General features: G+C 62.5%; 2 protein-coding genes across 2 annotated transcripts in view; both read left to right on the forward strand.

Annotated features, from left to right (window-relative positions):
* EPPK1 (epiplakin 1) overlaps positions 1-10,699 on the forward strand; it is a 30,429-nt gene extending 19,730 nt beyond the window's left edge. Inside the window, exon 3 of the mRNA XM_061123899.1 lies at positions 41-10,699. Coding sequence (XP_060979882.1) covers positions 41-10,499 — 10,459 coding nt within the window. The 3' untranslated portion in view covers positions 10,500-10,699. The remainder of the gene's footprint in view (positions 1-40) is intronic.
* A 4,042-nt stretch (positions 10,700-14,741) lies between these two features.
* NRBP2 (nuclear receptor binding protein 2) lies at positions 14,742-20,343 on the forward strand. Its single transcript, XM_061123003.1, has 18 exons — positions 14,742-15,090; positions 15,547-15,669; positions 15,736-15,837; positions 15,937-16,026; positions 16,178-16,218; positions 16,321-16,415; positions 16,573-16,596; positions 16,667-16,750; positions 16,822-16,877; positions 16,972-17,067; positions 18,027-18,159; positions 18,275-18,377; positions 18,479-18,529; positions 18,611-18,746; positions 19,664-19,717; positions 19,827-19,890; positions 19,981-20,036; positions 20,128-20,343. Exons 1-18 carry the CDS (start codon positions 14,968-14,970, stop codon positions 20,194-20,196), a joined length of 1,500 nt encoding a protein of 499 aa, XP_060978986.1. The 5' UTR covers positions 14,742-14,967; the 3' UTR covers positions 20,197-20,343.
* The last annotated feature ends 4,554 nt before the right edge of the window (positions 20,344-24,897 follow it).

The raw sequence follows: 24,897 nt of genomic DNA on the forward strand, positions 1-24,897 counted from the left end.
TCGGGTCGGGGACGCTGGGCTTGCCCGCGCTGACCCGCAGGCTGACCACCATCATCGAGGAGGCTGAGGCGGCCCACGGGACCGAGCCCGCCCTCTCCCAAGGGGGCGGAGCCTCCGGGCAGCGGGCCGCCGCGGGGCCGTCCCCTGGCCAGGACGCCGACGCCGCCGCCGCCGCCGCCGCCGCCGCCAGGGCCCTGCTGGAGCAGGCCCTGCGCGCCGCCACCATGGAGGTGCGCGTCGGGCGGTTCCAGGGCCGGCCCGTCTCCGTGTGGGAGGTCCTCTTCTCCTCCTACCTGAGCCAGGCCCGCCGGGACGAGCTGCTGGCCCAGCACGCGGCCGGCGCCCTGGCCCTGCCCGCCCTGGTCGCCGTCCTCACCCAGCTCATCGAGGAGACGGAGGAGCGGCTGAGCAAGGTGTCCTTCCGGGGCCTGAGGCGCCAGGTGTCGGCCTCCGAGCTGCACACGTCCGGGATCCTGGGCCCCGAGACCCTGCGGGACCTGGCCCAGGGCACCAAGACCCTGCAGGAGGTGACGGAGATGGACTCGGTGAAGCGCTACCTGGAGGGCACCAGCTGCATCGCGGGCGTGCTGGTCCCCGCCAAGGACGAGCCCGGGCGCCAGGAGAAGATGAGCATCTACCAGGCCATGTGGAAGGGCGTCCTGCGGCCGGGCACGGCCCTGGTGCTGCTGGAGGCGCAGGCGGCCACGGGCTTCGTCATCGACCCCGTGCGCAACCAGAAGCTGTCCGTGGAGGAGGCGGTGGCCGCGGGCGTGGTGGGCGGCGAGCTCCAGGAGAAGCTGCTGTCGGCCGAGCGCGCGGTCACCGGCTACACCGACCCCTACACCGGGCAGCAGATCTCCCTCTTCCAGGCCATGAAGAAGGACCTCATCGTGCGCGAGCACGGCATCCGCCTGCTGGAGGCCCAGATCGCCACGGGCGGCGTCATCGACCCCGTGCACAGCCACCGCGTGCCCGTGGACGTGGCCTACCAGCGCGGCTACTTCGACGAGGAGATGAACCGCGTGCTGGAGGACCCCAGTGACGACACCAAGGGCTTCTTCGACCCCAACACGCACGAGAACCTCACCTACGTGCAGCTGCTGCGGCGCTGCGTGCGCGACCCCGACACGGGGCTCTACATGCTGCAGCTGGCCGGCCGGGGCTCCGCCCTCCACCAGCTGGGCGAGGAGCTGCGCGCCGCCCTGCGCGACACCCGCGTGACGCTGGGCGCGGGCCTCCCGCGGGGCCAGCCCGTCTCCGTGTGGGAGCTCCTCTTCTACCGCGAGGTGTCCGAGAGTCAGCGGCAGGACCTGCTGTGCCGGTACCGGGCGGGCTCGCTGACCGCGCGGGAGGTGGGCGCCGCCCTCGCCTCGCTGCTGGCCGAGGCCGAGGCCGAGGCCGAGGCTGGGGTCGCGCGCCCCGGCGCCCCGGACCCTCGGGGGGCGCTGCGTGCCGCCACCATGGAGGTCCGGCTGGGCCGCCTGCGGGGGCCCGCGGTGCCCGTGTGGGACGTGCTGGACTCCGGCTACGTGAGCGCCGCCACGCGGGAGCAGCTGCTGGCCCAGTTCGGGTCGGGGACGCTGGGCTTGCCCGCGCTGACCCGCAGGCTGACCACCATCATCGAGGAGGCTGAGGCGGCCCACGGGACCGAGCCCGCCCTCTCCCAAGGGGGCGGAGCCTCCGGGCAGCGGGCCGCCGCGGGGCCGTCCCCTGGCCAGGACGCCGACGCCGCCGCCGCCAGGGCCCTGCTGGAGCAGGCCCTGCGCGCCGCCACCATGGAGGTGCGCGTCGGGCGGTTCCAGGGCCGGCCCGTCTCCGTGTGGGAGGTCCTCTTCTCCTCCTACCTGAGCCAGGCCCGCCGGGACGAGCTGCTGGCCCAGCACGCGGCCGGCGCCCTGGCCCTGCCCGCCCTGGTCGCCGTCCTCACCCAGCTCATCGAGGAGACGGAGGAGCGGCTGAGCAAGGTGTCCTTCCGGGGCCTGAGGCGCCAGGTGTCGGCCTCCGAGCTGCACACGTCCGGGATCCTGGGCCCCGAGACCCTGCGGGACCTGGCCCAGGGCACCAAGACCCTGCAGGAGGTGACGGAGATGGACTCGGTGAAGCGCTACCTGGAGGGCACCAGCTGCATCGCGGGCGTGCTGGTCCCCGCCAAGGACGAGCCCGGGCGCCAGGAGAAGATGAGCATCTACCAGGCCATGTGGAAGGGCGTCCTGCGGCCGGGCACGGCCCTGGTGCTGCTGGAGGCGCAGGCGGCCACGGGCTTCGTCATCGACCCCGTGCGCAACCAGAAGCTGTCCGTGGAGGAGGCGGTGGCCGCGGGCGTGGTGGGCGGCGAGCTCCAGGAGAAGCTGCTGTCGGCCGAGCGCGCGGTCACCGGCTACACCGACCCCTACACCGGGCAGCAGATCTCCCTCTTCCAGGCCATGAAGAAGGACCTCATCGTGCGCGAGCACGGCATCCGCCTGCTGGAGGCCCAGATCGCCACGGGCGGCGTCATCGACCCCGTGCACAGCCACCGCGTGCCCGTGGACGTGGCCTACCAGCGCGGCTACTTCGACGAGGAGATGAACCGCGTGCTGGAGGACCCCAGCGACGACACCAAGGGCTTCTTCGACCCCAACACGCACGAGAACCTCACCTACGTGCAGCTGCTGCGGTGCTGCGTGCGCGACCCCGACACGGGGCTCTACATGCTGCAGCTGGCCGGCCGGGGCTCCGCCCTCCACCAGCTGGGCGAGGAGCTGCGCGCCGCCCTGCGCGACACCCGCGTGACGCTGGGCGCGGGCCTCCCGCGGGGCCAGCCCGTCTCCGTGTGGGAGCTCCTCTTCTACCGCGAGGTGTCCGAGAGTCAGCGGCAGGACCTGCTGTGCCGGTACCGGGCGGGCTCGCTGACCGCGCGGGAGGTGGGCGCCGCCCTCGCCTCGCTGCTGGCCGAGGCCGAGGCCGAGGCCGAGGCTGGGGTCGCGCGCCCCGGCGCCCCGGACCCTCGGGGGGCGCTGCGTGCCGCCACCATGGAGGTCCGGCTGGGCCGCCTGCGGGGGCCCGCGGTGCCCGTGTGGGACGTGCTGGACTCCGGCTACGTGAGCGCCGCCACGCGGGAGCAGCTGCTGGCCCAGTTCGGGTCGGGGACGCTGGGCTTGCCCGCGCTGACCCGCAGGCTGACCACCATCATCGAGGAGGCTGAGGCGGCCCACGGGACCGAGCCCGCCCTCTCCCAAGGGGGCGGAGCCTCCGGGCAGCGGGCCGCCGCGGGGCCGTCCCCTGGCCAGGACGCCGACGCCGCCGCCGCCAGGGCCCTGCTGGAGCAGGCCCTGCGCGCCGCCACCATGGAGGTGCGCGTCGGGCGGTTCCAGGGCCGGCCCGTCTCCGTGTGGGAGGTCCTCTTCTCCTCCTACCTGAGCCAGGCCCGCCGGGACGAGCTGCTGGCCCAGCACGCGGCCGGCGCCCTGGCCCTGCCCGCCCTGGTCGCCGTCCTCACCCAGCTCATCGAGGAGACGGAGGAGCGGCTGAGCAAGGTGTCCTTCCGGGGCCTGAGGCGCCAGGTGTCGGCCTCCGAGCTGCACACGTCCGGGATCCTGGGCCCCGAGACCCTGCGGGACCTGGCCCAGGGCACCAAGACCCTGCAGGAGGTGACGGAGATGGACTCGGTGAAGCGCTACCTGGAGGGCACCAGCTGCATCGCGGGCGTGCTGGTCCCCGCCAAGGACGAGCCCGGGCGCCAGGAGAAGATGAGCATCTACCAGGCCATGTGGAAGGGCGTCCTGCGGCCGGGCACGGCCCTGGTGCTGCTGGAGGCGCAGGCGGCCACGGGCTTCGTCATCGACCCCGTGCGCAACCAGAAGCTGTCCGTGGAGGAGGCGGTGGCCGCGGGCGTGGTGGGCGGCGAGCTCCAGGAGAAGCTGCTGTCGGCCGAGCGCGCGGTCACCGGCTACACCGACCCCTACACCGGGCAGCAGATCTCCCTCTTCCAGGCCATGAAGAAGGACCTCATCGTGCGCGAGCACGGCATCCGCCTGCTGGAGGCCCAGATCGCCACGGGCGGCGTCATCGACCCCGTGCACAGCCACCGCGTGCCCGTGGACGTGGCCTACCAGCGCGGCTACTTCGACGAGGAGATGAACCGCGTGCTGGAGGACCCCAGCGACGACACCAAGGGCTTCTTCGACCCCAACACGCACGAGAACCTCACCTACGTGCAGCTGCTGCGGCGCTGCGTGCGCGACCCCGACACGGGGCTCTACATGCTGCAGCTGGCCGGCCGGGGCTCCGCCCTCCACCAGCTGGGCGAGGAGCTGCGCGCCGCCCTGCGCGACACCCGCGTGACGCTGGGCGCGGGCCTCCCGCGGGGCCAGCCCGTCTCCGTGTGGGAGCTCCTCTTCTACCGCGAGGTGTCCGAGAGTCAGCGGCAGGACCTGCTGTGCCGGTACCGGGCGGGCTCGCTGACCGCGCGGGAGGTGGGCGCCGCCCTCGCCTCGCTGCTGGCCGAGGCCGAGGCCGAGGCCGAGGCTGGGGTCGCGCGCCCCGGCGCCCCGGACCCTCGGGGGGCGCTGCGTGCCGCCACCATGGAGGTCCGGCTGGGCCGCCTGCGGGGGCCCGCGGTGCCCGTGTGGGACGTGCTGGACTCCGGCTACGTGAGCGCCGCCACGCGGGAGCAGCTGCTGGCCCAGTTCGGGTCGGGGACGCTGGGCTTGCCCGCGCTGACCCGCAGGCTGACCACCATCATCGAGGAGGCTGAGGCGGCCCACGGGACCGAGCCCGCCCTCTCCCAAGGGGGCGGAGCCTCCGGGCAGCGGGCCGCCGCGGGGCCGTCCCCTGGCCAGGACGCCGACGCCGCCGCCGCCGCCGCCGCCGCCGCCAGGGCCCTGCTGGAGCAGGCCCTGCGCGCCGCCACCATGGAGGTGCGCGTCGGGCGGTTCCAGGGCCGGCCCGTCTCCGTGTGGGAGGTCCTCTTCTCCTCCTACCTGAGCCAGGCCCGCCGGGACGAGCTGCTGGCCCAGCACGCGGCCGGCGCCCTGGCCCTGCCCGCCCTGGTCGCCGTCCTCACCCAGCTCATCGAGGAGACGGAGGAGCGGCTGAGCAAGGTGTCCTTCCGGGGCCTGAGGCGCCAGGTGTCGGCCTCCGAGCTGCACACGTCCGGGATCCTGGGCCCCGAGACCCTGCGGGACCTGGCCCAGGGCACCAAGACCCTGCAGGAGGTGACGGAGATGGACTCGGTGAAGCGCTACCTGGAGGGCACCAGCTGCATCGCGGGCGTGCTGGTCCCCGCCAAGGACGAGCCCGGGCGCCAGGAGAAGATGAGCATCTACCAGGCCATGTGGAAGGGCGTCCTGCGGCCGGGCACGGCCCTGGTGCTGCTGGAGGCGCAGGCGGCCACGGGCTTCGTCATCGACCCCGTGCGCAACCAGAAGCTGTCCGTGGAGGAGGCGGTGGCCGCGGGCGTGGTGGGCGGCGAGCTCCAGGAGAAGCTGCTGTCGGCCGAGCGCGCGGTCACCGGCTACACCGACCCCTACACCGGGCAGCAGATCTCCCTCTTCCAGGCCATGAAGAAGGACCTCATCGTGCGCGAGCACGGCATCCGCCTGCTGGAGGCCCAGATCGCCACGGGCGGCGTCATCGACCCCGTGCACAGCCACCGCGTGCCCGTGGACGTGGCCTACCAGCGCGGCTACTTCGACGAGGAGATGAACCGCGTGCTGGAGGACCCCAGCGACGACACCAAGGGCTTCTTCGACCCCAACACGCACGAGAACCTCACCTACGTGCAGCTGCTGCGGCGCTGCGTGCGCGACCCCGACACGGGGCTCTACATGCTGCAGCTGGCCGGCCGGGGCTCCGCCCTCCACCAGCTGGGCGAGGAGCTGCGCGCCGCCCTGCGCGACACCCGCGTGACGCTGGGCGCGGGCCTCCCGCGGGGCCAGCCCGTCTCCGTGTGGGAGCTCCTCTTCTACCGCGAGGTGTCCGAGAGTCAGCGGCAGGACCTGCTGTGCCGGTACCGGGCGGGCTCGCTGACCGCGCGGGAGGTGGGCGCCGCCCTCGCCTCGCTGCTGGCCGAGGCCGAGGCCGAGGCCGAGGCTGGGGTCGCGCGCCCCGGCGCCCCGGACCCTCGGGGGGCGCTGCGTGCCGCCACCATGGAGGTCCGGCTGGGCCGCCTGCGGGGGCCCGCGGTGCCCGTGTGGGACGTGCTGGACTCCGGCTACGTGAGCGCCGCCACGCGGGAGCAGCTGCTGGCCCAGTTCGGGTCGGGGACGCTGGGCTTGCCCGCGCTGACCCGCAGGCTGACCACCATCATCGAGGAGGCTGAGGCGGCCCACGGGACCGAGCCCGCCCTCTCCCAAGGGGGCGGAGCCTCCGGGCAGCGGGCCGCCGCGGGGCCGTCCCCTGGCCAGGACGCCGACGCCGCCGCCGCCAGGGCCCTGCTGGAGCAGGCCCTGCGCGCCGCCACCATGGAGGTGCGCGTCGGGCGGTTCCAGGGCCGGCCCGTCTCCGTGTGGGAGGTCCTCTTCTCCTCCTACCTGAGCCAGGCCCGCCGGGACGAGCTGCTGGCCCAGCACGCGGCCGGCGCCCTGGCCCTGCCCGCCCTGGTCGCCGTCCTCACCCAGCTCATCGAGGAGACGGAGGAGCGGCTGAGCAAGGTGTCCTTCCGGGGCCTGAGGCGCCAGGTGTCGGCCTCCGAGCTGCACACGTCCGGGATCCTGGGCCCCGAGACCCTGCGGGACCTGGCCCAGGGCACCAAGACCCTGCAGGAGGTGACGGAGATGGACTCGGTGAAGCGCTACCTGGAGGGCACCAGCTGCATCGCGGGCGTGCTGGTCCCCGCCAAGGACGAGCCCGGGCGCCAGGAGAAGATGAGCATCTACCAGGCCATGTGGAAGGGCGTCCTGCGGCCGGGCACGGCCCTGGTGCTGCTGGAGGCGCAGGCGGCCACGGGCTTCGTCATCGACCCCGTGCGCAACCAGAAGCTGTCCGTGGAGGAGGCGGTGGCCGCGGGCGTGGTGGGCGGCGAGCTCCAGGAGAAGCTGCTGTCGGCCGAGCGCGCGGTCACCGGCTACACCGACCCCTACACCGGGCAGCAGATCTCCCTCTTCCAGGCCATGAAGAAGGACCTCATCGTGCGCGAGCACGGCATCCGCCTGCTGGAGGCCCAGATCGCCACGGGCGGCGTCATCGACCCCGTGCACAGCCACCGCGTGCCCGTGGACGTGGCCTACCAGCGCGGCTACTTCGACGAGGAGATGAACCGCGTGCTGGAGGACCCCAGCGACGACACCAAGGGCTTCTTCGACCCCAACACGCACGAGAACCTCACCTACGTGCAGCTGCTGCGGCGCTGCGTGCGCGACCCCGACACGGGGCTCTACATGCTGCAGCTGGCCGGCCGGGGCTCCGCCCTCCACCAGCTGGGCGAGGAGCTGCGCGCCGCCCTGCGCGACACCCGCGTGACGCTGGGCGCGGGCCTCCCGCGGGGCCAGCCCGTCTCCGTGTGGGAGCTCCTCTTCTACCGCGAGGTGTCCGAGAGTCAGCGGCAGGACCTGCTGTGCCGGTACCGGGCGGGCTCGCTGACCGCGCGGGAGGTGGGCGCCGCCCTCGCCTCGCTGCTGGCCGAGGCCGAGGCCGAGGCCGAGGCTGGGGTCGCGCGCCCCGGCGCCCCGGACCCTCGGGGGGCGCTGCGTGCCGCCACCATGGAGGTCCGGCTGGGCCGCCTGCGGGGGCCCGCGGTACCCGTGTGGGACGTGCTGGACTCCGGCTACGTGAGCGCCGCCACGCGGGAGCAGCTGCTGGCCCAGTTCGGGTCGGGGACGCTGGGCTTGCCCGCGCTGACCCGCAGGCTGACCACCATCATCGAGGAGGCTGAGGCGGCCCACGGGACCGAGCCCGCCCTCTCCCAAGGGGGCGGAGCCTCCGGGCAGCGGGCCGCCGCGGGGCCGTCCCCTGGCCAGGACGCCGACGCCGCCGCCGCCAGGGCCCTGCTGGAGCAGGCCCTGCGCGCCGCCACCATGGAGGTGCGCGTCGGGCGGTTCCAGGGCCGGCCCGTCTCCGTGTGGGAGGTCCTCTTCTCCTCCTACCTGAGCCAGGCCCGCCGGGACGAGCTGCTGGCCCAGCACGCGGCCGGCGCCCTGGCCCTGCCCGCCCTGGTCGCCGTCCTCACCCAGCTCATCGAGGAGACGGAGGAGCGGCTGAGCAAGGTGTCCTTCCGGGGCCTGAGGCGCCAGGTGTCGGCCTCCGAGCTGCACACGTCCGGGATCCTGGGCCCCGAGACCCTGCGGGACCTGGCCCAGGGCACCAAGACCCTGCAGGAGGTGACGGAGATGGACTCGGTGAAGCGCTACCTGGAGGGCACCAGCTGCATCGCGGGCGTGCTGGTCCCCGCCAAGGACGAGCCCGGGCGCCAGGAGAAGATGAGCATCTACCAGGCCATGTGGAAGGGCGTCCTGCGGCCGGGCACGGCCCTGGTGCTGCTGGAGGCGCAGGCGGCCACGGGCTTCGTCATCGACCCCGTGCGCAACCAGAAGCTGTCCGTGGAGGAGGCGGTGGCCGCGGGCGTGGTGGGCGGCGAGCTCCAGGAGAAGCTGCTGTCAGCCGAGCGCGCGGTCACCGGCTACACCGACCCCTACACCGGGCAGCAGATCTCCCTCTTCCAGGCCATGAAGAAGGACCTCATCGTGCGCGAGCACGGCATCCGCCTGCTGGAGGCCCAGATCGCCACGGGCGGCGTCATCGACCCCGTGCACAGCCACCGCGTGCCCGTGGACGTGGCCTACCAGCGCGGCTACTTCGACGAGGAGATGAACCGCGTGCTGGAGGACCCCAGCGACGACACCAAGGGCTTCTTCGACCCCAACACGCACGAGAACCTCACCTACGTGCAGCTGCTGCGGCGCTGCGTGCGCGACCCCGACACGGGGCTCTACATGCTGCAGCTGGCCGGCCGGGGCTCCGCCCTCCACCAGCTGGGCGAGGAGCTGCGCGCCGCCCTGCGCGACACCCGCGTGACGCTGGGCGCGGGCCTCCCGCGGGGCCAGCCCGTCTCCGTGTGGGAGCTCCTCTTCTACCGCGAGGTGTCCGAGAGTCAGCGGCAGGACCTGCTGTGCCGGTACCGGGCGGGCTCGCTGACCGCGCGGGAGGTGGGCGCCGCCCTCGCCTCGCTGCTGGCCGAGGCCGAGGCCGAGGCCGAGGCTGGGGTCGCGCGCCCCGGCGCCCCGGACCCTCGGGGGGCGCTGCGTGCCGCCACCATGGAGGTCCGGCTGGGCCGCCTGCGGGGGCCCGCGGTGCCCGTGTGGGACGTGCTGGACTCCGGCTACGTGAGCGCCGCCACGCGGGAGCAGCTGCTGGCCCAGTTCGGGTCGGGGACGCTGGGCTTGCCCGCGCTGACCCGCAGGCTGACCACCATCATCGAGGAGGCTGAGGCGGCCCACGGGACCGAGCCCGCCCTCTCCCAAGGGGGCGGAGCCTCCGGGCAGCGGGCCGCCGCGGGGCCGTCCCCTGGCCAGGACGCCGCCGCCGCCGCCGCCGCCGCCGCCGCCGCCAGGGCCCTGCTGGAGCAGGCCCTGCGCGCCGCCACCATGGAGGTGCGCGTCGGGCGGTTCCAGGGCCGGCCCGTCTCCGTGTGGGAGGTCCTCTTCTCCTCCTACCTGAGCCAGGCCCGCCGGGACGAGCTGCTGGCCCAGCACGCGGCCGGCGCCCTGGCCCTGCCCGCCCTGGTCGCCGTCCTCACCCAGCTCATCGAGGAGACGGAGGAGCGGCTGAGCAAGGTGTCCTTCCGGGGCCTGAGGCGCCAGGTGTCGGCCTCCGAGCTGCACACGTCCGGGATCCTGGGCCCCGAGACCCTGCGGGACCTGGCCCAGGGCACCAAGACCCTGCAGGAGGTGACGGAGATGGACTCGGTGAAGCGCTACCTGGAGGGCACCAGCTGCATCGCGGGCGTGCTGGTCCCCGCCAAGGACGAGCCCGGGCGCCAGGAGAAGATGAGCATCTACCAGGCCATGTGGAAGGGCGTCCTGCGGCCGGGCACGGCCCTGGTGCTGCTGGAGGCGCAGGCGGCCACGGGCTTCGTCATCGACCCCGTGCGCAACCAGAAGCTGTCCGTGGAGGAGGCGGTGGCCGCGGGCGTGGTGGGCGGCGAGCTCCAGGAGAAGCTGCTGTCGGCCGAGCGCGCGGTCACCGGCTACACCGACCCCTACACCGGGCAGCAGATCTCCCTCTTCCAGGCCATGAAGAAGGACCTCATCGTGCGCGAGCACGGCATCCGCCTGCTGGAGGCCCAGATCGCCACGGGCGGCGTCATCGACCCCGTGCACAGCCACCGCGTGCCCGTGGACGTGGCCTACCAGCGCGGCTACTTCGACGAGGAGATGAACCGCGTGCTGGAGGACCCCAGCGACGACACCAAGGGCTTCTTCGACCCCAACACGCACGAGAACCTCACCTACGTGCAGCTGCTCCAGAGGGCTAATCGGGATCCTCTAACAGGACTCTTATTCCTTTCTCTCACTGGAAAATGATCGTTCATTCGTGTTAAATAAAATTTTTTTCTTCTGTTAAGAATGCATAGGAATGTTTTTAAAAATTGTTGTCTTGACATATCTGTTAGTAGGTTTTACTTCCGTGTTAACTAGCTTCATGTCTTTCCCCTCGTTTTTATTGTAATTGCTCATTTTTGTCTATTTCCATTAAAGTCATGATCTTAATGTTCTTTTTTTTACTGTTCAGTTTTGAATTTACAGTTCTTTGAAATTTGTCCTGTGATATCACTAGAATCTCCCTTATTTTGAGTCAAGGGTTCTCTCCTTTTAACGTGTACCCATCATAGTAGAGAGGGCTTCCCTTGTGGCTCAGATGTTAAAAGCATCTGCTTGCAATGCAGGAGACCCAGGTTCAGTCCCTGGATTGGGAATATCCCCTGGAGAAGGAAATGGTAACCCACTCTGGTACTCTTGTCTGGAAAATCCCATGGTCGGAGAAGCCTGGCAGGCTATAGTCCTTGCGCAAAGAGCTGGACACGACTGAGTGACTTCACTTTCACTTTTTACTACAGTAGATGCTATGCATGATTCATTACAATCCCATTTCATCTAAATGGACTTCTTCATATTGATTTAGTTTCTGGTTTGACTGTAAACCATTTTCTGTCAATTTCTTGCTTTAGTAAATGCTCATGGCTGTCATTTTGCTGCCCTCCTACCCTGGTTTTCCACGCTAGTGCTGTGCTTTGCAGAGGCTGGGCTCATTCTGTCCCTAGATGCTGCTCTCCCTGTTAGTCTGACCCCCTGTGTGTTCTCATCAGATTTGTTTGGTGGTATGGCCTTTACAGTGATCAGTTATCATTTCCTTCCTCAGTGATCAGTGCAAAAAATAGAGGAAAACAATAGAACAGGAAAGACTAGAGATTTCAAGAAAATTAGAGCTACCAAGGGAACATTTCATGCAAAGATGGGCTCAATAAAGGACAGAAAGGGTATGGACCTAACAGAAGCAGAATATATTAAGAAGAGGTGGTAAGTATACACACAAGTGTACAAGAAACAGCTTCATGACCCAGATAATCATGATGGTGTGATCCCTCACCTAGAACCAGACATTCTGGAATGTGAAGTCAAGTGGGCCTTAGGAAGCATCACTGTGAACAAAGCTAGTGGAGGTGATGGAATTCCAGTTGAGCTATTTCAAATCCTGAAAGATTATGCTGTGAAAGTGCTGCACTCAATATACCAGCAAATTTGGAAAACTCAGCAGTGGCCACAGGATTGGAAAAGGTCAGTTTTCATTCCAATCCCAAAGAAAGTTAATGCCAAAGAATGCTCAAACTACTGCACAATTGCACTCATCTCACATGTTAGTAAAGTAATCCTCAAAATTCTCCAAGCCAGTCTTCAACAACACGTGAACCGTGATTTCCAGATGTTCAGTCTGGTTTTAGAAAAGGCAGAGGAACCGGAGATCAAATTGCCAACATCTGTTGGATCACTGAAAAAGCAAGAGAGTTCCAGAAAAACATCTATTTCTGCTTAATGACTATGCCAAAGCCTTTGACTGTGTGGATCACAATAAACTGTGGAAAATTCTTCAAGAGATGGGAATACCAGATCACCTGACCTGCCTCTTGAGAAAACTATGCAGGTCAGGAAGCAACAGTTACAACTGGACATGGAACAATAGACTGGTTCCAAATAGGAAAAGGAGTATGTCAAGACTGTATATATTGTCACCCTGCTTATTTAGTTTATATGTAGAGTACATCATGAGAAACGCTGGGCTGGATGAGGCACAAGCTGGAATCAAGATTGCCGGGAGAAATATCAATAACCTCAGATATGCAGACGACACCACCCTTATGGCAGAAAGTGAAGAAGAACTAAAGAGCCTCTTGATGAAAGTGAAAGAGGAGAGTGAAAAAGTTGGCTTAAAGCTCAGCATTCAAAAAACTAAGAACATGGCATACAATCCCATCAGTTCATGGCCAATAGATGTGGAAATGGTGGCTGACTTTATTTTTTAGGGCTCCAAAATCACTGCAGATGGTGACTGCAGCCATGAAATTGAAAGATGCTTACTCCTTGGAAGGAAAGTTACGACCAACCTAGACAGCATATTAAAAAGCAGAGACATTGTCAACATAGGTCCATCTTGTCAAGGCTATGGTTTTCCAATAGTCATGTGTGGATGTGAGAGTTGGACTATAAAGAAAGCTGAGCACTGAAGAACTGATGCTTTTGAACTGTGGTGTTGGAGAAGACTCTGAGAGTCCCTTGGACTTCAAGGAGATCAAACCAGTATATCCTAAAGGAGATCAGTCCTGAATGTTCATTGGAAGTCCTGATGTTGAAGCTCAAGCTCTAATACTTTGCCTACCTGATGTGAAGAGCTGACTCGGTTGAAAAGACCCTGATGCTGGGAAAGATTGAAGGCAGGAGAAGAAGGCAGCAGAGGATGAGATGGATTGATGGCATCACCAACTCAATGGACATGAGTAGACTTTAGTAGCTCATGATGGACAGGGAGGCTTGCCATGCTGCGGTCCATGCAGTCTCAAAGTGTGGGACACGACTGAGCGACTAAACTGAACTGAACTGATGGCCTTTACAACGGCTTCCCTGGTTGCTCAGTGGTAAAGAATCTACCTACCAATGCAGAAGTTGCAGGTTCAGGCTCTGGGGTTGGAAGATTCCCTGTAGGAGCAACTGGCACCCCCCTACAGTATTCTTACCTGGAGAATTCCATGGACAGAAGCCTCACAGGCGACAGTCTTTAGGGCCACTGAGTCGAACATGACTGAACATGCACGTACCCCACTCCACTCCATGGCTTTTACAGTTTACAAGGGATTGTTTGTATGTCAACAAAGCTCTCTTCTTTGATTTCAGCTTTTTGAAAGTTCTCCCACAAAATTCTCTCTTCTTATTATAGATATAAGATATTAAACAAGGACAATAAGCATTGATAACCTAAGGTGACATACAGCCATATCCAGCATTGTCTCTGCTTCCCATGGGTTTAGATCTAAGTCTTGGATGATCCTGGAACTTCAGACATTGATCACAGAGTGTCTGGTTGGCACAGGTGGCACTGGGCCAAGTCTTCCTGGTCCCTCCATTTTCACAGAGTTCTGAGCAGTGAGTGATATTTTTTCAGGATCACCTTGGGTGAGTGGAATGTGGAACGCGGGAGCTTTGCTGGTCCTATTAGGATGACAGCAGTGGAGTTAAGTCTGTGCAGAAGGTGGGGGAGCGAGGTGTTGTAGGTGACTCCGAGACCAGCAGGGCTGAAGGCCTTTGGACCAAACTGGGGACACTGGAGCTCAGGGTTGAGAGAAAGTGGGTACCTGTGTCCACAGCCTTTCCCCCCAGAAAGAGAAAGTGAAGGGTGAGTGGGAACCCAGCAGGTGAGAGGAAGGAGATAGTAGGAAAGTAGTGAAAGTGAAGTGAAGTCGCTCCATTGTGTCCGACTTTCTGCGACCCCGTGGACTGTAGCCTACCAGGCTTCTCCATGGGATTTTCCACAGTACCGGAGTGAGTTGCCATTTCCTTCTCCAGGTGATCTTCCCGACCCAGGGATCAAACCAGGTCTCCCGCATTGTGGGCAGACACTTTACCCTCTGAGCCACCAGGGAAGCCCAGGAAAAGTAGTAGGGGTCACTAACTACAGTCTACCATTTGCGTATTTTTCTGTCACCTTAAGAGACCCTCTCGTGTTCCTTAAGGGAGGAGGGACGGACGCTTCTCTGTGGCCTGACCTCGGACCCTCGTGGTGCAACCCCGGGCTGCGCGGGCTGCCCCTCGACCTGCTCCTCGCTGGCTTCACCCCAAGGCGGGAGCCTGGGGCCCATGCCAGGTTTCCCGATGTGCTTGAGGGAGTGTGGCGCAGATGCGGTGCAGGAAGTACGAGCGACATCCAGAGCTGGGCAGGGCCAGGGCGCGCAGGGCAGCGCGCGTTCGGGGAGGCCCCGAAGGATCTGGCCTCAGGCCGCCACGGAAACCCCCGCGTCCGGGTAGCCGGGCTAAGGCTGGTCCCTGGGCCGAGAGCTGCGCGTCCCAGCAGAAGCTGACTGGGACCCAGGCGGGCGGGGCCTCTGGAGGGGCGGGGCTGTTGACTGGAGGGCGGGGCCCGAGATACAGTGGGCAGGGCCTTAGTGGGTGTGGCGGGGCAGGGGGCGGGGCTCCACACGGTGGGGCTCGGGGCGGGGACAGGTGGGGCTTCCGCGGGCCGCGGCGAGGGCTCTGCCTTGTACGTGGAGCCTCAGCTTCGGCTCCGGCCCGGGGAGGCGGCTTCGGCGGGGCAGGCGGGCTCCACCCCCCGGGCCGGCCGCGTGCCCGCGCCTCCCAATTCCCAGAACCAGGGTGGGGGCTCGAAGGGGTGGTGGCAACAGCTCCGCTTCCAGCTGGGCGTCTGGGCGCGGGGCCAGGACGGGCGGAGAGCGGCGGCGGCGCTGGGCGGCTGATCGCGCGTAGGGCGGTGGCCTGGACCGGCCGAGCCATGGCGGCCCCGGAGCTGGTGCCGAGGCGGGGCCGGGAGCGGGAACGAGAGGACGAGAGTGAGGACGAGAGCGATATTCTGGAAGAGAGCCCGTGCGGCCGCTGGCAGAAGCGGCGGGAGCAGGTGGGCACAGCGGGGCGGGGCTGATCGCCGCCCACCTTGGGCGGAGGGGTCCTGGGGCCACGCGGGGCCGTGCGCACTCTGGGCGAGCCAGGAGGCCGAGAAGCTGCCCAAAGCCTCGCGCAGACGGCCTCCTCGATGCGTGCTCGCACTCCTTTAGCCTGGCCCCCACGCCCTGGTGAGAAATCCCCTCTTCCTTGAGGGCCAGTCTCTCGAGACCACCTCCCCATGCCTCTGAGACCACCTGTTAGCCTCCTGGGAACCATCCTCAAAAAAACCCAAAGCATGCCCCAAATCTCCACAACCCAGCCCCAGGATACCACGCCTCTGCTCCTGGGTTCCCAGCTTCTCCCTGGAGCGCCAGTGCCTGCCTCACACCCTCCGGCTGGTGGATAGGATGTGAGCAGGGACTGAGCTCCCCCGACCACCTCACTCATGCCCCGCCACCCCCACCTCCAGGTGAATCAGGGAAACATGCCGGGGGTCCAGAGCACGTTCCTGGCCATGGACACTGAGGAGGGGGTGGAGGTGGTGTGGAACGAGCTGCACTTCGCTGACAGGAAGGCCTTCTTGGTCCACGAGGTAAGGCCTGCTGCCCCACCCCCCTCACCCCCCCATCATCCTGGTGACTGTACCCCCCTTTCCCAGGAGAAGATCCAGACCATGTTTGAGCAGCTGGCGCTGGTAGACCACCCCAATATCGTCAAGCTGCACAAGTACTGGCTGGATGCCTCAGAGTCCCGAGCGCGGGTGAGCCCCTGGGTGGGCCATGGGGTGGTGGGGCACCAGTGGGTGGGGTGGGAGTGGGCACCCACTGTTGGTGGAGCCCGTGAGTTTGCCGCCTTGCAGGTCATCTTCATCACAGAGTACGTGTCGTCAGGTAGCCTCAAGCAATTCCTGAAAAAGACCAAGAAGAACCACAAGGCCATGAATGCCAGGGTATGCAAGTGGGCTGGCATGGGTCAGGGCCAGGCTGGGGTCCGGGTGCTGTTGGGACAGAGATGGTGAGGGGCACGGGGCAGGGCTGGGCCAGATGGCCCAGGCCCAGCGGCCTTTTGGAGCCCACCTCATGGAGTCTGTCCACCGCCAGGCCTGGAAGCGCTGGTGCACACAGATCCTGTCTGCACTCAGGTGAGGGCCTGGGCTTGCCCTAACACCTGCCTGTGATCTCCCCCGCACACCCTGCCTCCTGGCACCCCTGACCCAGCTCCACCGGCTCTCTCCTCCTCCCAGCTTCCTGCACGCCTGCAGCCCCCCCATCATCCACGGGAACCTGACCAGTGACACCATCTTCATCCAGCACAACGGCCTCATCAAGATTGGCTCCGGTGCTGGCGGGGTGGAGGGGGCAGCAGGGAGGAGGGGTCGGCGGGGAGGCACAGGGGAGGCCGGGCTGGGCGGGACCTGTTGGGAACACAGGGCCGATGATGCTGCGCACCCCATCACGTTGACGCCTGCACTTTCTCCCCGTGGGGACCGGCTCAGTGTGGCACCGGATCTTCTCCAATGGTGCGTGGGGACTCTGGGGTATGGAGGGCGGTGGAGAGGCCTGGTCTGCTCACCCCCTGCTCTCCCATAGCGCTCCCCGATGATCTTCGAAGTCCCATCCGTGTTGAGCGGGAGGAACCTCGGAACCTGCACTTCTTCCCGCCAGAGTATGGAGGTGAATCCAGGAGGCCCCCACCCTGCCCCCCACATCCGCCTTACCCATCCTGACCTGCTCTCCTCTTTCAGAGGTTGCTGATGGCACTGCTGTGGACATCTTCTCCTTTGGGATGTGCGCATTAGAGGTACTAACCCAGTGTAGACTGGGGTCCTCCTCCCAGCTAGCTCCCCCAACCCCACCCATCCCTTCCCCCTGCCTGACCTTGCCCTGCCCCCCAGATGGCTGTCCTGGAAATCCAGGCCAATGGGGACACCCGGGTCACAGAGGAGGCCATCACTCGTGCCAGGCACTCGCTGAGTGACCCCAACATGCGGGTAAGCAACACGCCCTGCCCCTGTGAGTTGGCTGTCAGTGTTCCAGGCTGGGCAGTGAGGGACCTCAGGCAGGCGTGCAGATGGCACAGGTCAGAGCCAGGCCCTCTGCACCAGCCCTTCCCTTGCAAAGAGGGCCTTACCAGGCAGGTGTGTTGCAGGGCAGACCTTATGGCATGAGGGCACATCCTGAGCACAGAGATGCTCTCAGTGTGGGTGCAGTGTTTATGCCAGTTTTATAAAGAAACAGGTTCAGAGAGCCTTTAATGTGAATGGTGGAGCCAGTGTGCATCTAGGTCTGCCCGACTCCACGGCCCTGCCTGTGAGCTTTCAGGAGACAGGTTGAGAGGATGCCGGGTGCAAGGTGGGTGGGGGCAGAGGGCATATGCTCCGAAGCTGCAGCCACAACCTCTGTGGCCAGACTTCAGCGACTACCTGGCTTAACCCACGGCCTCTGCGAGTGGTGGGGCCCGGGTGGGACTGAGACAGACGTGGGGCCAGGATGGACCCAGAGGCAGTGAGGGCCTGCATGTGGGGCAAGGGAGGCACCCCTCAAGGCCATCTGCAGAGCCGGGCTTGGCCTGCAGCACCAGAAGTAGGGCAGGCAGGTGGGCTCAGGCTGGGCCTCTCTGACCTCAGGGGCCCAGGCTGATCTGCCAGCGCTCTGCCCAGTCCTGGGCTCCAAGGCAGGGGCTGGTGTCCATCCTCAGCGTGCAGCCTTCATCTGTCACTTGGGGATGACAGTGCCAGCCCCCCACAGAAACTGGGGTGGGGGTGCCTACTGGAAGGAAAGCACAGGCAGCTCCAGGCCCTGGGAAGACTTCACTGTCCTGTTTGAAGAACCAGGTCCTGGCCTGGCGGCTAACAGGATGCCTCTCCCTGTGCCGGAAGCTGCATGAAGGCTCCCAGGGGCTTGGGGCGAGAGCAGAGAAGCTGCACCCACTTCCACCCCCTGTCCACAGGAGTTCATCCTCTCCTGCCTGGCCCGGGACCCTGCCTGCCGGCCCTCTGCCCACAGCCTCCTCTTCCACCGCGTGCTGTTCGAGGTGCACTCGCTGAAGCTTCTGGCTGCCCACTGCTTCATCCAGCACCAGTGTGAGGGGCAGGTCGGCCTGGGGGCGGGCCAGGGCCTGTGGTCGGGCTGCGGAAGGAGGCCTGGCAGGACCCCATGCTTCAGGGCCTGCCGCCTGTGTGCTCCCGCGGCCCACAGACCTCATGCCTGAGAATGTGGTGGAGGAAAAGACCAAGGCGATGGACCCGCACGCGGTCCTGGCGGAGATCCCCCGGCCCCCCCGGCCCCCACTACAGTGGCGGTGAGTGACCTGCAGGCCAGAGGCCTCCCTGCTCCCCCCCGGCCAGCCATGCCCCACTGGCCGGGCCAGCCATCCTCACGTTCTTCTTACACCCACGCCAGGTACTCAGAAGTCTCCTGCTTAGAGCTCGACAAGTTCCTGGAGGACGTCAGGTGAGGGCTGGAGTGAGCCTGGGGAGGGGCAACTGTCGGGCCTGAGCCCCCAGCCGGCACCAGCCTGCGCTGTGTCCCCAGGAATGGGATCTACCCGCTGATGAACTTTGCTGCTGCCCGGCCCCTGGGGCTGCCCCGTGTGCTGGCCCCGCCCCCCGAGGAAGCCCCGAAGGCCAAGACCCCGACACCAGAGCCTTTTGACTCAGAGACCAGAAAGGTAAGCTTCCACCCCTGCTGCACAGGTCTGCCCACTGCCCAGACGGGCTCTCTTACCAGGGGCTTCAAGTCTTCCAGACCAGCTCTCTTCTAGGCTGCCAGAGGCCAAGTCCTGACTGATCACCCTGTGGAGCCTGGGGGCAGTAGTACAAGCTGAGATACACCCCTCTCCCAGAGGCTCCGCAGGGAAAGGCTCCTGCAGACCCTTGCCCCACACACGCCACCGCTCTGACCCCCCTCCTTGGCCTGAGGATTCCCTGACATCTGTGCCCTGGTGTCTCCTCCAGGGCCCTCAGGTCCTGGGATTCCCCTGGCCCCTCCTCCTGCAAGGCTCCCCCCTGGCCAGGGGCCTCCTGGGCAGCCTCAGCCCCTCTCCCTCTCCATGTCTACACCCACTGGTCTCCAGAGGCTGTGGCTCCGGCCTTGGGTGTGTCTCTATGGTTACTGCCCTGATCTAGGCTTACTCTGTTCCCCACCAGGATGTTGCACCAGCCCCTTGCCTGATCGCCTGCCGCTGGCTTCCCTCCACAGTGCAGCCAGAATTCTTGTTATGGGTGGGGGCACAGGTGGGGGTTCTCAGCCCCCACTCTGAGGCCTGGTCTTGCTGGCATCTTGGGCTCCGCTGTTCTGTCCCTGAGGAGCTCGCTCTTCCTCCCCTTCCCACAGCTTGTCCAGGTGTCCTCTCCACCTGTGAAAACATCCTAAAGCATCTTCCAGCTTCAGCATCTACCCCTCTCAAAGTTTCCTTAACTTGGCAGGCTCCTAGCAGTGAGATGTGCTTTCTAGTTTGCCCTTAGAGATTTTTCCCATCTCTGGTCTTTACTACCCCTGCCCGGCCCCTTTGAGGCAGCATCTACCCTTGCTGCCAGAGGTTGAGGTCTAGCCTTTGAGTGACCTTGGCCTGCATCTTCCCCGCAGGTGATCCAGATGCAGTGTAACCTGGAGAGGAGCGAGGACCAGGCGCGCTGGCACGTGAGCTTGGGGGTGGGGGGGGCTGCCGCCGGCAGAGACACCGGGTGCGGGAGAAGAGGGACAGGCCCGACTGCGAGCCCACCACACCCTCCTGCCTCCGCCTCCTCAGCTCACTCTGCTCCTGGTGCTGGAGGACCGGCTGCATCGGCAGCTCACCTACGACCTGCTCCCAAGTAGGCCAGGGGGTGGAGGTGGCCCCCGGGTGGGGGTGGGAGCAGGTGGGCAGCACTGCGGGTCTCACGCCCCCGCCTCCCCTGCCGCAGCCGACAGTGCCCAAGACCTGGCTGCTGAGCTGGTACACTACGGCTTCGTCCACGAGGTGAGGTGTGCGGGCCAGGTGTGGCCAGCCTGGGAGGGCGGCAGGGTGGGCCTCGCCCCTCCGTCCCCCATGCCTCCCTCCCATCCTGCAGGACGATCGGTTGAAGCTGGCTGCCTTCCTGGACAGCACCTTCCTCAAGTACCGTGGAGCTCAGCCGTGACCTTGATCCTCGCACCTCAGGGCCCCAAGCCCCCTGGAAGCCGACCTCCTGGCTCCCTGGGGAAGCTTGGCATTGGCCCCTGCAGTTGGGTGGGGAACCAGGGTCTCTGTCTGCCTTTGTGCCTGCTAGTGAGAACCTCCCCTCGCATAGCTCCCTGCAGCCCTGGGGTGGGGCTGAGGGTGGCGGGGTCGGGCCCACCGGGGTGAGGGAGCCGGCGCTGGGGGACAGGTTAGCTGCTGCATGTCCTTAGGAGCAGGATGCCCCGTGCAGCCAGCTTCCACAATTTCCTGGCTGTGTGGTCATGAAGGGGCTGCCCCACAGGGAACCACGCATAGTGCTGGGGGCTGAGGGGTGGGGGTCAGCCCTGGACAGCTGTGCGCCCAGGGAAACACTCCATTGCAAGTTGGTGCCACTGACCCACACGAGGAACCACCACCTTAAACTGATGGTAAAGCACCTGCAGCTGTCGGGCACCATGCTAGGCGAGGGGCGGGGTCATGACCTGGAAGCTCCTGTGGCTCTTGCCCCCGCCCCCCATCCAGGGCAGACCCACTTCCGAGCCCCTCTCTGGCTCCTGCAACCCCCACAAAGGGCTGTTCTCTGTCCAAGTTCCCTGGCCGGAGTGGTCCGTGTGGGATGCCCTCCCTGCTCCTCCCCAGCCTCCCCCAACTCGTGCTACCTCCCTGGGTCCTGGGGATATCAGCGCCCCTTCCATTTGCAAATGTAGTTAATCACTCTTGAACATTTAAAACCGCATGTATAAATTTAGCCCGTGCAGGTTTCTAAGTGTTTGAAATGTCAAACAAGAAAAGCCTACCACTGTATTAGTTCTCTGTTGTTGCTGTAGGTCTTTACCAGAAACTCAGTGGCTTAAACCAACACATTAGTTCTGTGGTCAGAAATCTGGCGCAGATCCCATCAGACTAACATCAAGGTGTTGTCACTCCTTTCTGGAGGTTCTTGGGGAGAAACCATTTCCTACTCCTTCAGGTTGTCGGCCTGCAGGTGTCAGGAGCACATGGGGCACTGGGCAGGAATTCAGTTCCTTGCAGCGATGGGGCCAAGGTTCCCATTCCCATGCCTGCTTAAACTGAAGGCCATTCTCAGCTTCTGGAGGCTGCCAGATCCCTTGGCTCATGGCCTCTTCCTCCATCTTCAAAGCCAGAAACATCGCATTGAATCTTTCTCCTGAACTGTGTGTCTGGTTTTCTGCAGCCAGGAAAGCTTCATGTGGTTAGGTTGGGTCCACCTGGATAATCCGGGATAATCTCCCATCTCATGGTCCTTAATCTTAATCATATGTGCAAAATACTTTTCACCAAGTAAAGTAATATTCCCAGGTTCTGGCGGTTAGGACACGGACATCTTTGTCATCCCACCTGCCACGTCACCCCAACCAAAACCCCAAACCAACACCCCTTACCAAGACAAGTCAAATACATTCCATGTACAAATACGGTGAATCTCAAGTTATTTTAAATGTTTCAGTACTCTACAAAATTATTCAAGTTCTTAGATCTTTCAGTTTAAAGTTACGCTTTAAAATAACTTACACATCTACTTGGAAATCCTGATGCCAAGCTGTCTGATTTTGCATCGTCTGAAACAGTTGGGAGTGTCCAATGCATAACAGATTGTGCCAGAGATTAAACTGAACTCAAAAGGATCAGTACTAGCACTGCTTCATTTAATGTCTGTTGAGGTTTTCATTTTAACTTTTAGCTCTTCAAAGTGACAAACGTATTATTTTAAAAATGGAATTTTTTTAGGCCAATAATAAATAACTAATAAATACAATGCCTAACTCTGATCCTTTGCAAATTCAACTCTCTTAGCTGTTTCTTCAGGCATTTAATATGCATGTTTCACAAGGACATGCACACATGCTTTCACTGCTTTTCATTGGTTTTTCTACATTATGTGTCACCTGCTGGTGTCCTCTGGGGGAAGGGAGGCCACTGGCCTCAGTCCCTTGACACAGTGCCATCTCAATGTGATGGGCACACTATTACAGCTTCACTCCCACAGGTCTCAGCAGAGAACGAGGTGTCCTAGGAAAATATTTGCTTTCTTGCACAACCTTTTGTTTTCCCTGCAGTTAATCATTGCCTTTTGGGGGGCTTAGTTTTCCATGTATGTCATTAATTCCTCCCTAGATTTTCCTGCAGAAGTGTGAACCTCCTCTCAAACTTTGGATTTGTTGCATAACTGCTATTTCCATCTTTTCCTGGACCTCTCATCCTGCCAACTGCCCCGGCTGTCAGCATGGGCTGCGACTTCACGAGCATCCTGGAGCACCTCCTTTCTCTCCGCTGGAGCCCATGATTTCCTCTTCCTTGATTCAGTTACGGAGTCTGCAGTTTGCCCTCACTACTCTCACATCTGCTTGTTCGTGTAACTAGGTACAAAGTTGGGCTTCTAGTCCCAAGGATTCCCATGCTTTTCTGAGTTCTGACCTTTGCGATGTCTTCTCTCTGGATCTTTTCTTTACCTGAATGCTTTGGAAATTACCAACGATGTGTCCTGATGTTGTTGTTCAGTCACTCAGTTGTGTCCAACTCTTTGTGACCCCATGGACTGCAGCACGCCAGGCCTTCCTGTCCATCACCATCTCCCAGAGTTTGCTCAAACTCATGCCCATTGAGTCACTGATGCCATCCAATCATCTCATCCTGTCGTCCCCTTCTCCTCCTGCCTTCAATCTTTCCCCGCATCAGGGTCTTTTCAAATGAGGCGGCTCTTTGCATCAGGTGGCCAAAGTATTGGATCTTCAGCTTCAGCATCAGTCCCTCCAATGAATATTCAGGACTGATTTCCTTTAGGATTGACTGGTTTGATCTCCTTGCTGCCCAAGGGACTCAGTCTTCTCCAGCACTACAGTTCAAAGGCATCAGTTCTTTGGCGCTCAGCCCTTTTCATTTTCCAGCTCTCAGATCAGTACATGACTACTGGAAAAACCATAGCTTTGACTGTCTGGACCTTTGCAGGCAAAGTAATGTCTCTGCTTTTTAATACACTGTCTAGGTTTGTCATTGCTTTTCTTCCAAGGAGCAAGCGTCTTTTAATTTCATGGCTGCAGTCATCGTCCAGTCCAGAGTGATTGTGGAGCCCAAGAAAATAAAGTCTGTCAGTGTTTCCATTGTTTCCCCATCTATTTACCATGAAGTGATGGAACCGGATGCCATGATTTTAGTTTTTTGAATGTTGAGTTTTAAGCCAGCTTTTTCACTCTCCTCTTTCACCTTCAATCAAGAGGCTCTTTAATTCTTCGCTTTCTGACACAAGCATGGCCTCATCTGAGATCCTGATGTAGACCTTCTCTCTCTTCCATTATTTTTTTTTGAAGTATAGCAGTTTATAATGTTGTGTTAATTATGCCTTTACAGCAAAGTGATTTTTTTTCTGTATTCTCTTCCACTATGGTTTATCATTGGATATTGAATATGTTGACAGTTCCCAGTCGCAGCCCACCCCTCTGTTACGGAGGCCTCTGAGGCACCAGCTGACGAGCGTGACAGTACTCCATTGTCTGTTTTCTAGATATATGGTTTTATTGTTATACATTCTGGAAGATTTCAACTTTATCTTGCAACTTCTCTGTTTAACTGTTCCTTTTCCTCTCATATTTTTCATTTGTAACTGCTCTTTCTCACTGGCTTAATGTTTTTCTTTACAGCATCTTGTTCATGTTTTTTGATGCAACATCCTATATCTCTGAGGATATAGTTTCAGCTTTTCTTTTTTCCTTCGTCTCTGGCCTCTTTATTGGCTCTATTCCTTCTGAGTCCCTTTTCCTTTTCCAGTTTTCCTCTCCCTTGGGTGTCTGGTGTTCCTGGGTTGCCCAGTCACATTGATTCTTAGTGGTTGGGGCTTATTGCCTTGTGAGCTTTGAGGTCAAGGATGCAGCCAGGTCATTCTCCTGCCCACCTCCCAATGGCCAGTCTTTTGTGTGTGTGTGTGTGTGTGTGTGTGTGTGTTGGGAGCTCTTGCAGAGATGGGCTCTTCTCTTTGAGGACTGTGAGTGGCACATGATTGGGGAGCCAGGGGTGGAGGTGGCAGAAAGGCAGGAATCTCATGTTTTCCCCCACTTTCAGAACAGGCAGGCCCTCCAAGTGTGCCTCTGCTGGAACTCACCTCTCAGTCGCTGCCAGTAGGGACGCAGATCTTGTCTCCTCCTTGTCATGACTGCACTCACATGAACCATCTGTTGGACCCCGACCTCCAGGATGCTAAAGCAGCCCCTGCTGTCCACCCTCCTCCAGCTCCACAACATTCCACCTCTTTGTCTTTGGGGGTTTCTTCCTTTATAAATTGGGGTGGCACAACCTCCCCAGATGGCGCTAGAGGTAAAGAATCTGCCTGCCAATGCAGGAGACATGAGGTAAGAGTTCGATCCCTGGGTTAGGAAGATGCCCTGGAGTAGGAAATGGCAACCCACTCCAGTATTTTTTTTTTTTTTTTTTTAAAGTTCATTCAAGTTCTTTTATTTTTTTATTTTCCTGACCGGAGTGCTCAGCTGGGCAAAGCCAGGGCCTGGGCCCCGGCAGGCTGGGGTCCATGCCTGGCGAGCCCTGCCACTCCAGTATTCTTGCCTGGAGAATCCCATGGACACAGGAGCCTGGTGGACTACAGTCCATAGGGTCGCAGAGTTAGACATGACTGAACGAAGCACTCTTTCTTATCATTTTAGAGGAAAGGTAA

Source organism: Dama dama, chromosome 21, assembly GCF_033118175.1.
Source record: "Dama dama isolate Ldn47 chromosome 21, ASM3311817v1, whole genome shotgun sequence".
NCBI lineage: Eukaryota > Metazoa > Chordata > Mammalia > Artiodactyla > Cervidae > Dama > Dama dama.

Coding starts and splice junctions, on each gene's coding strand:
- NRBP2 (XM_061123003.1), top strand. CDS start 14,968: ATGGCGGCCCCGGAGCTGGTGCCGAGGCGGGGCCGGGAGCGGGAACGA. Junction 16,597..16,666: donor GCACCGGATCTTCTCCAATG/GTGCGTGGGGAC, acceptor GCTCTCCCATAG/CGCTCCCCGATGATCTTCGA. Junction 18,378..18,478: donor CGGCCCCCACTACAGTGGCG/GTGAGTGACCTG, acceptor CACCCACGCCAG/GTACTCAGAAGTCTCCTGCT.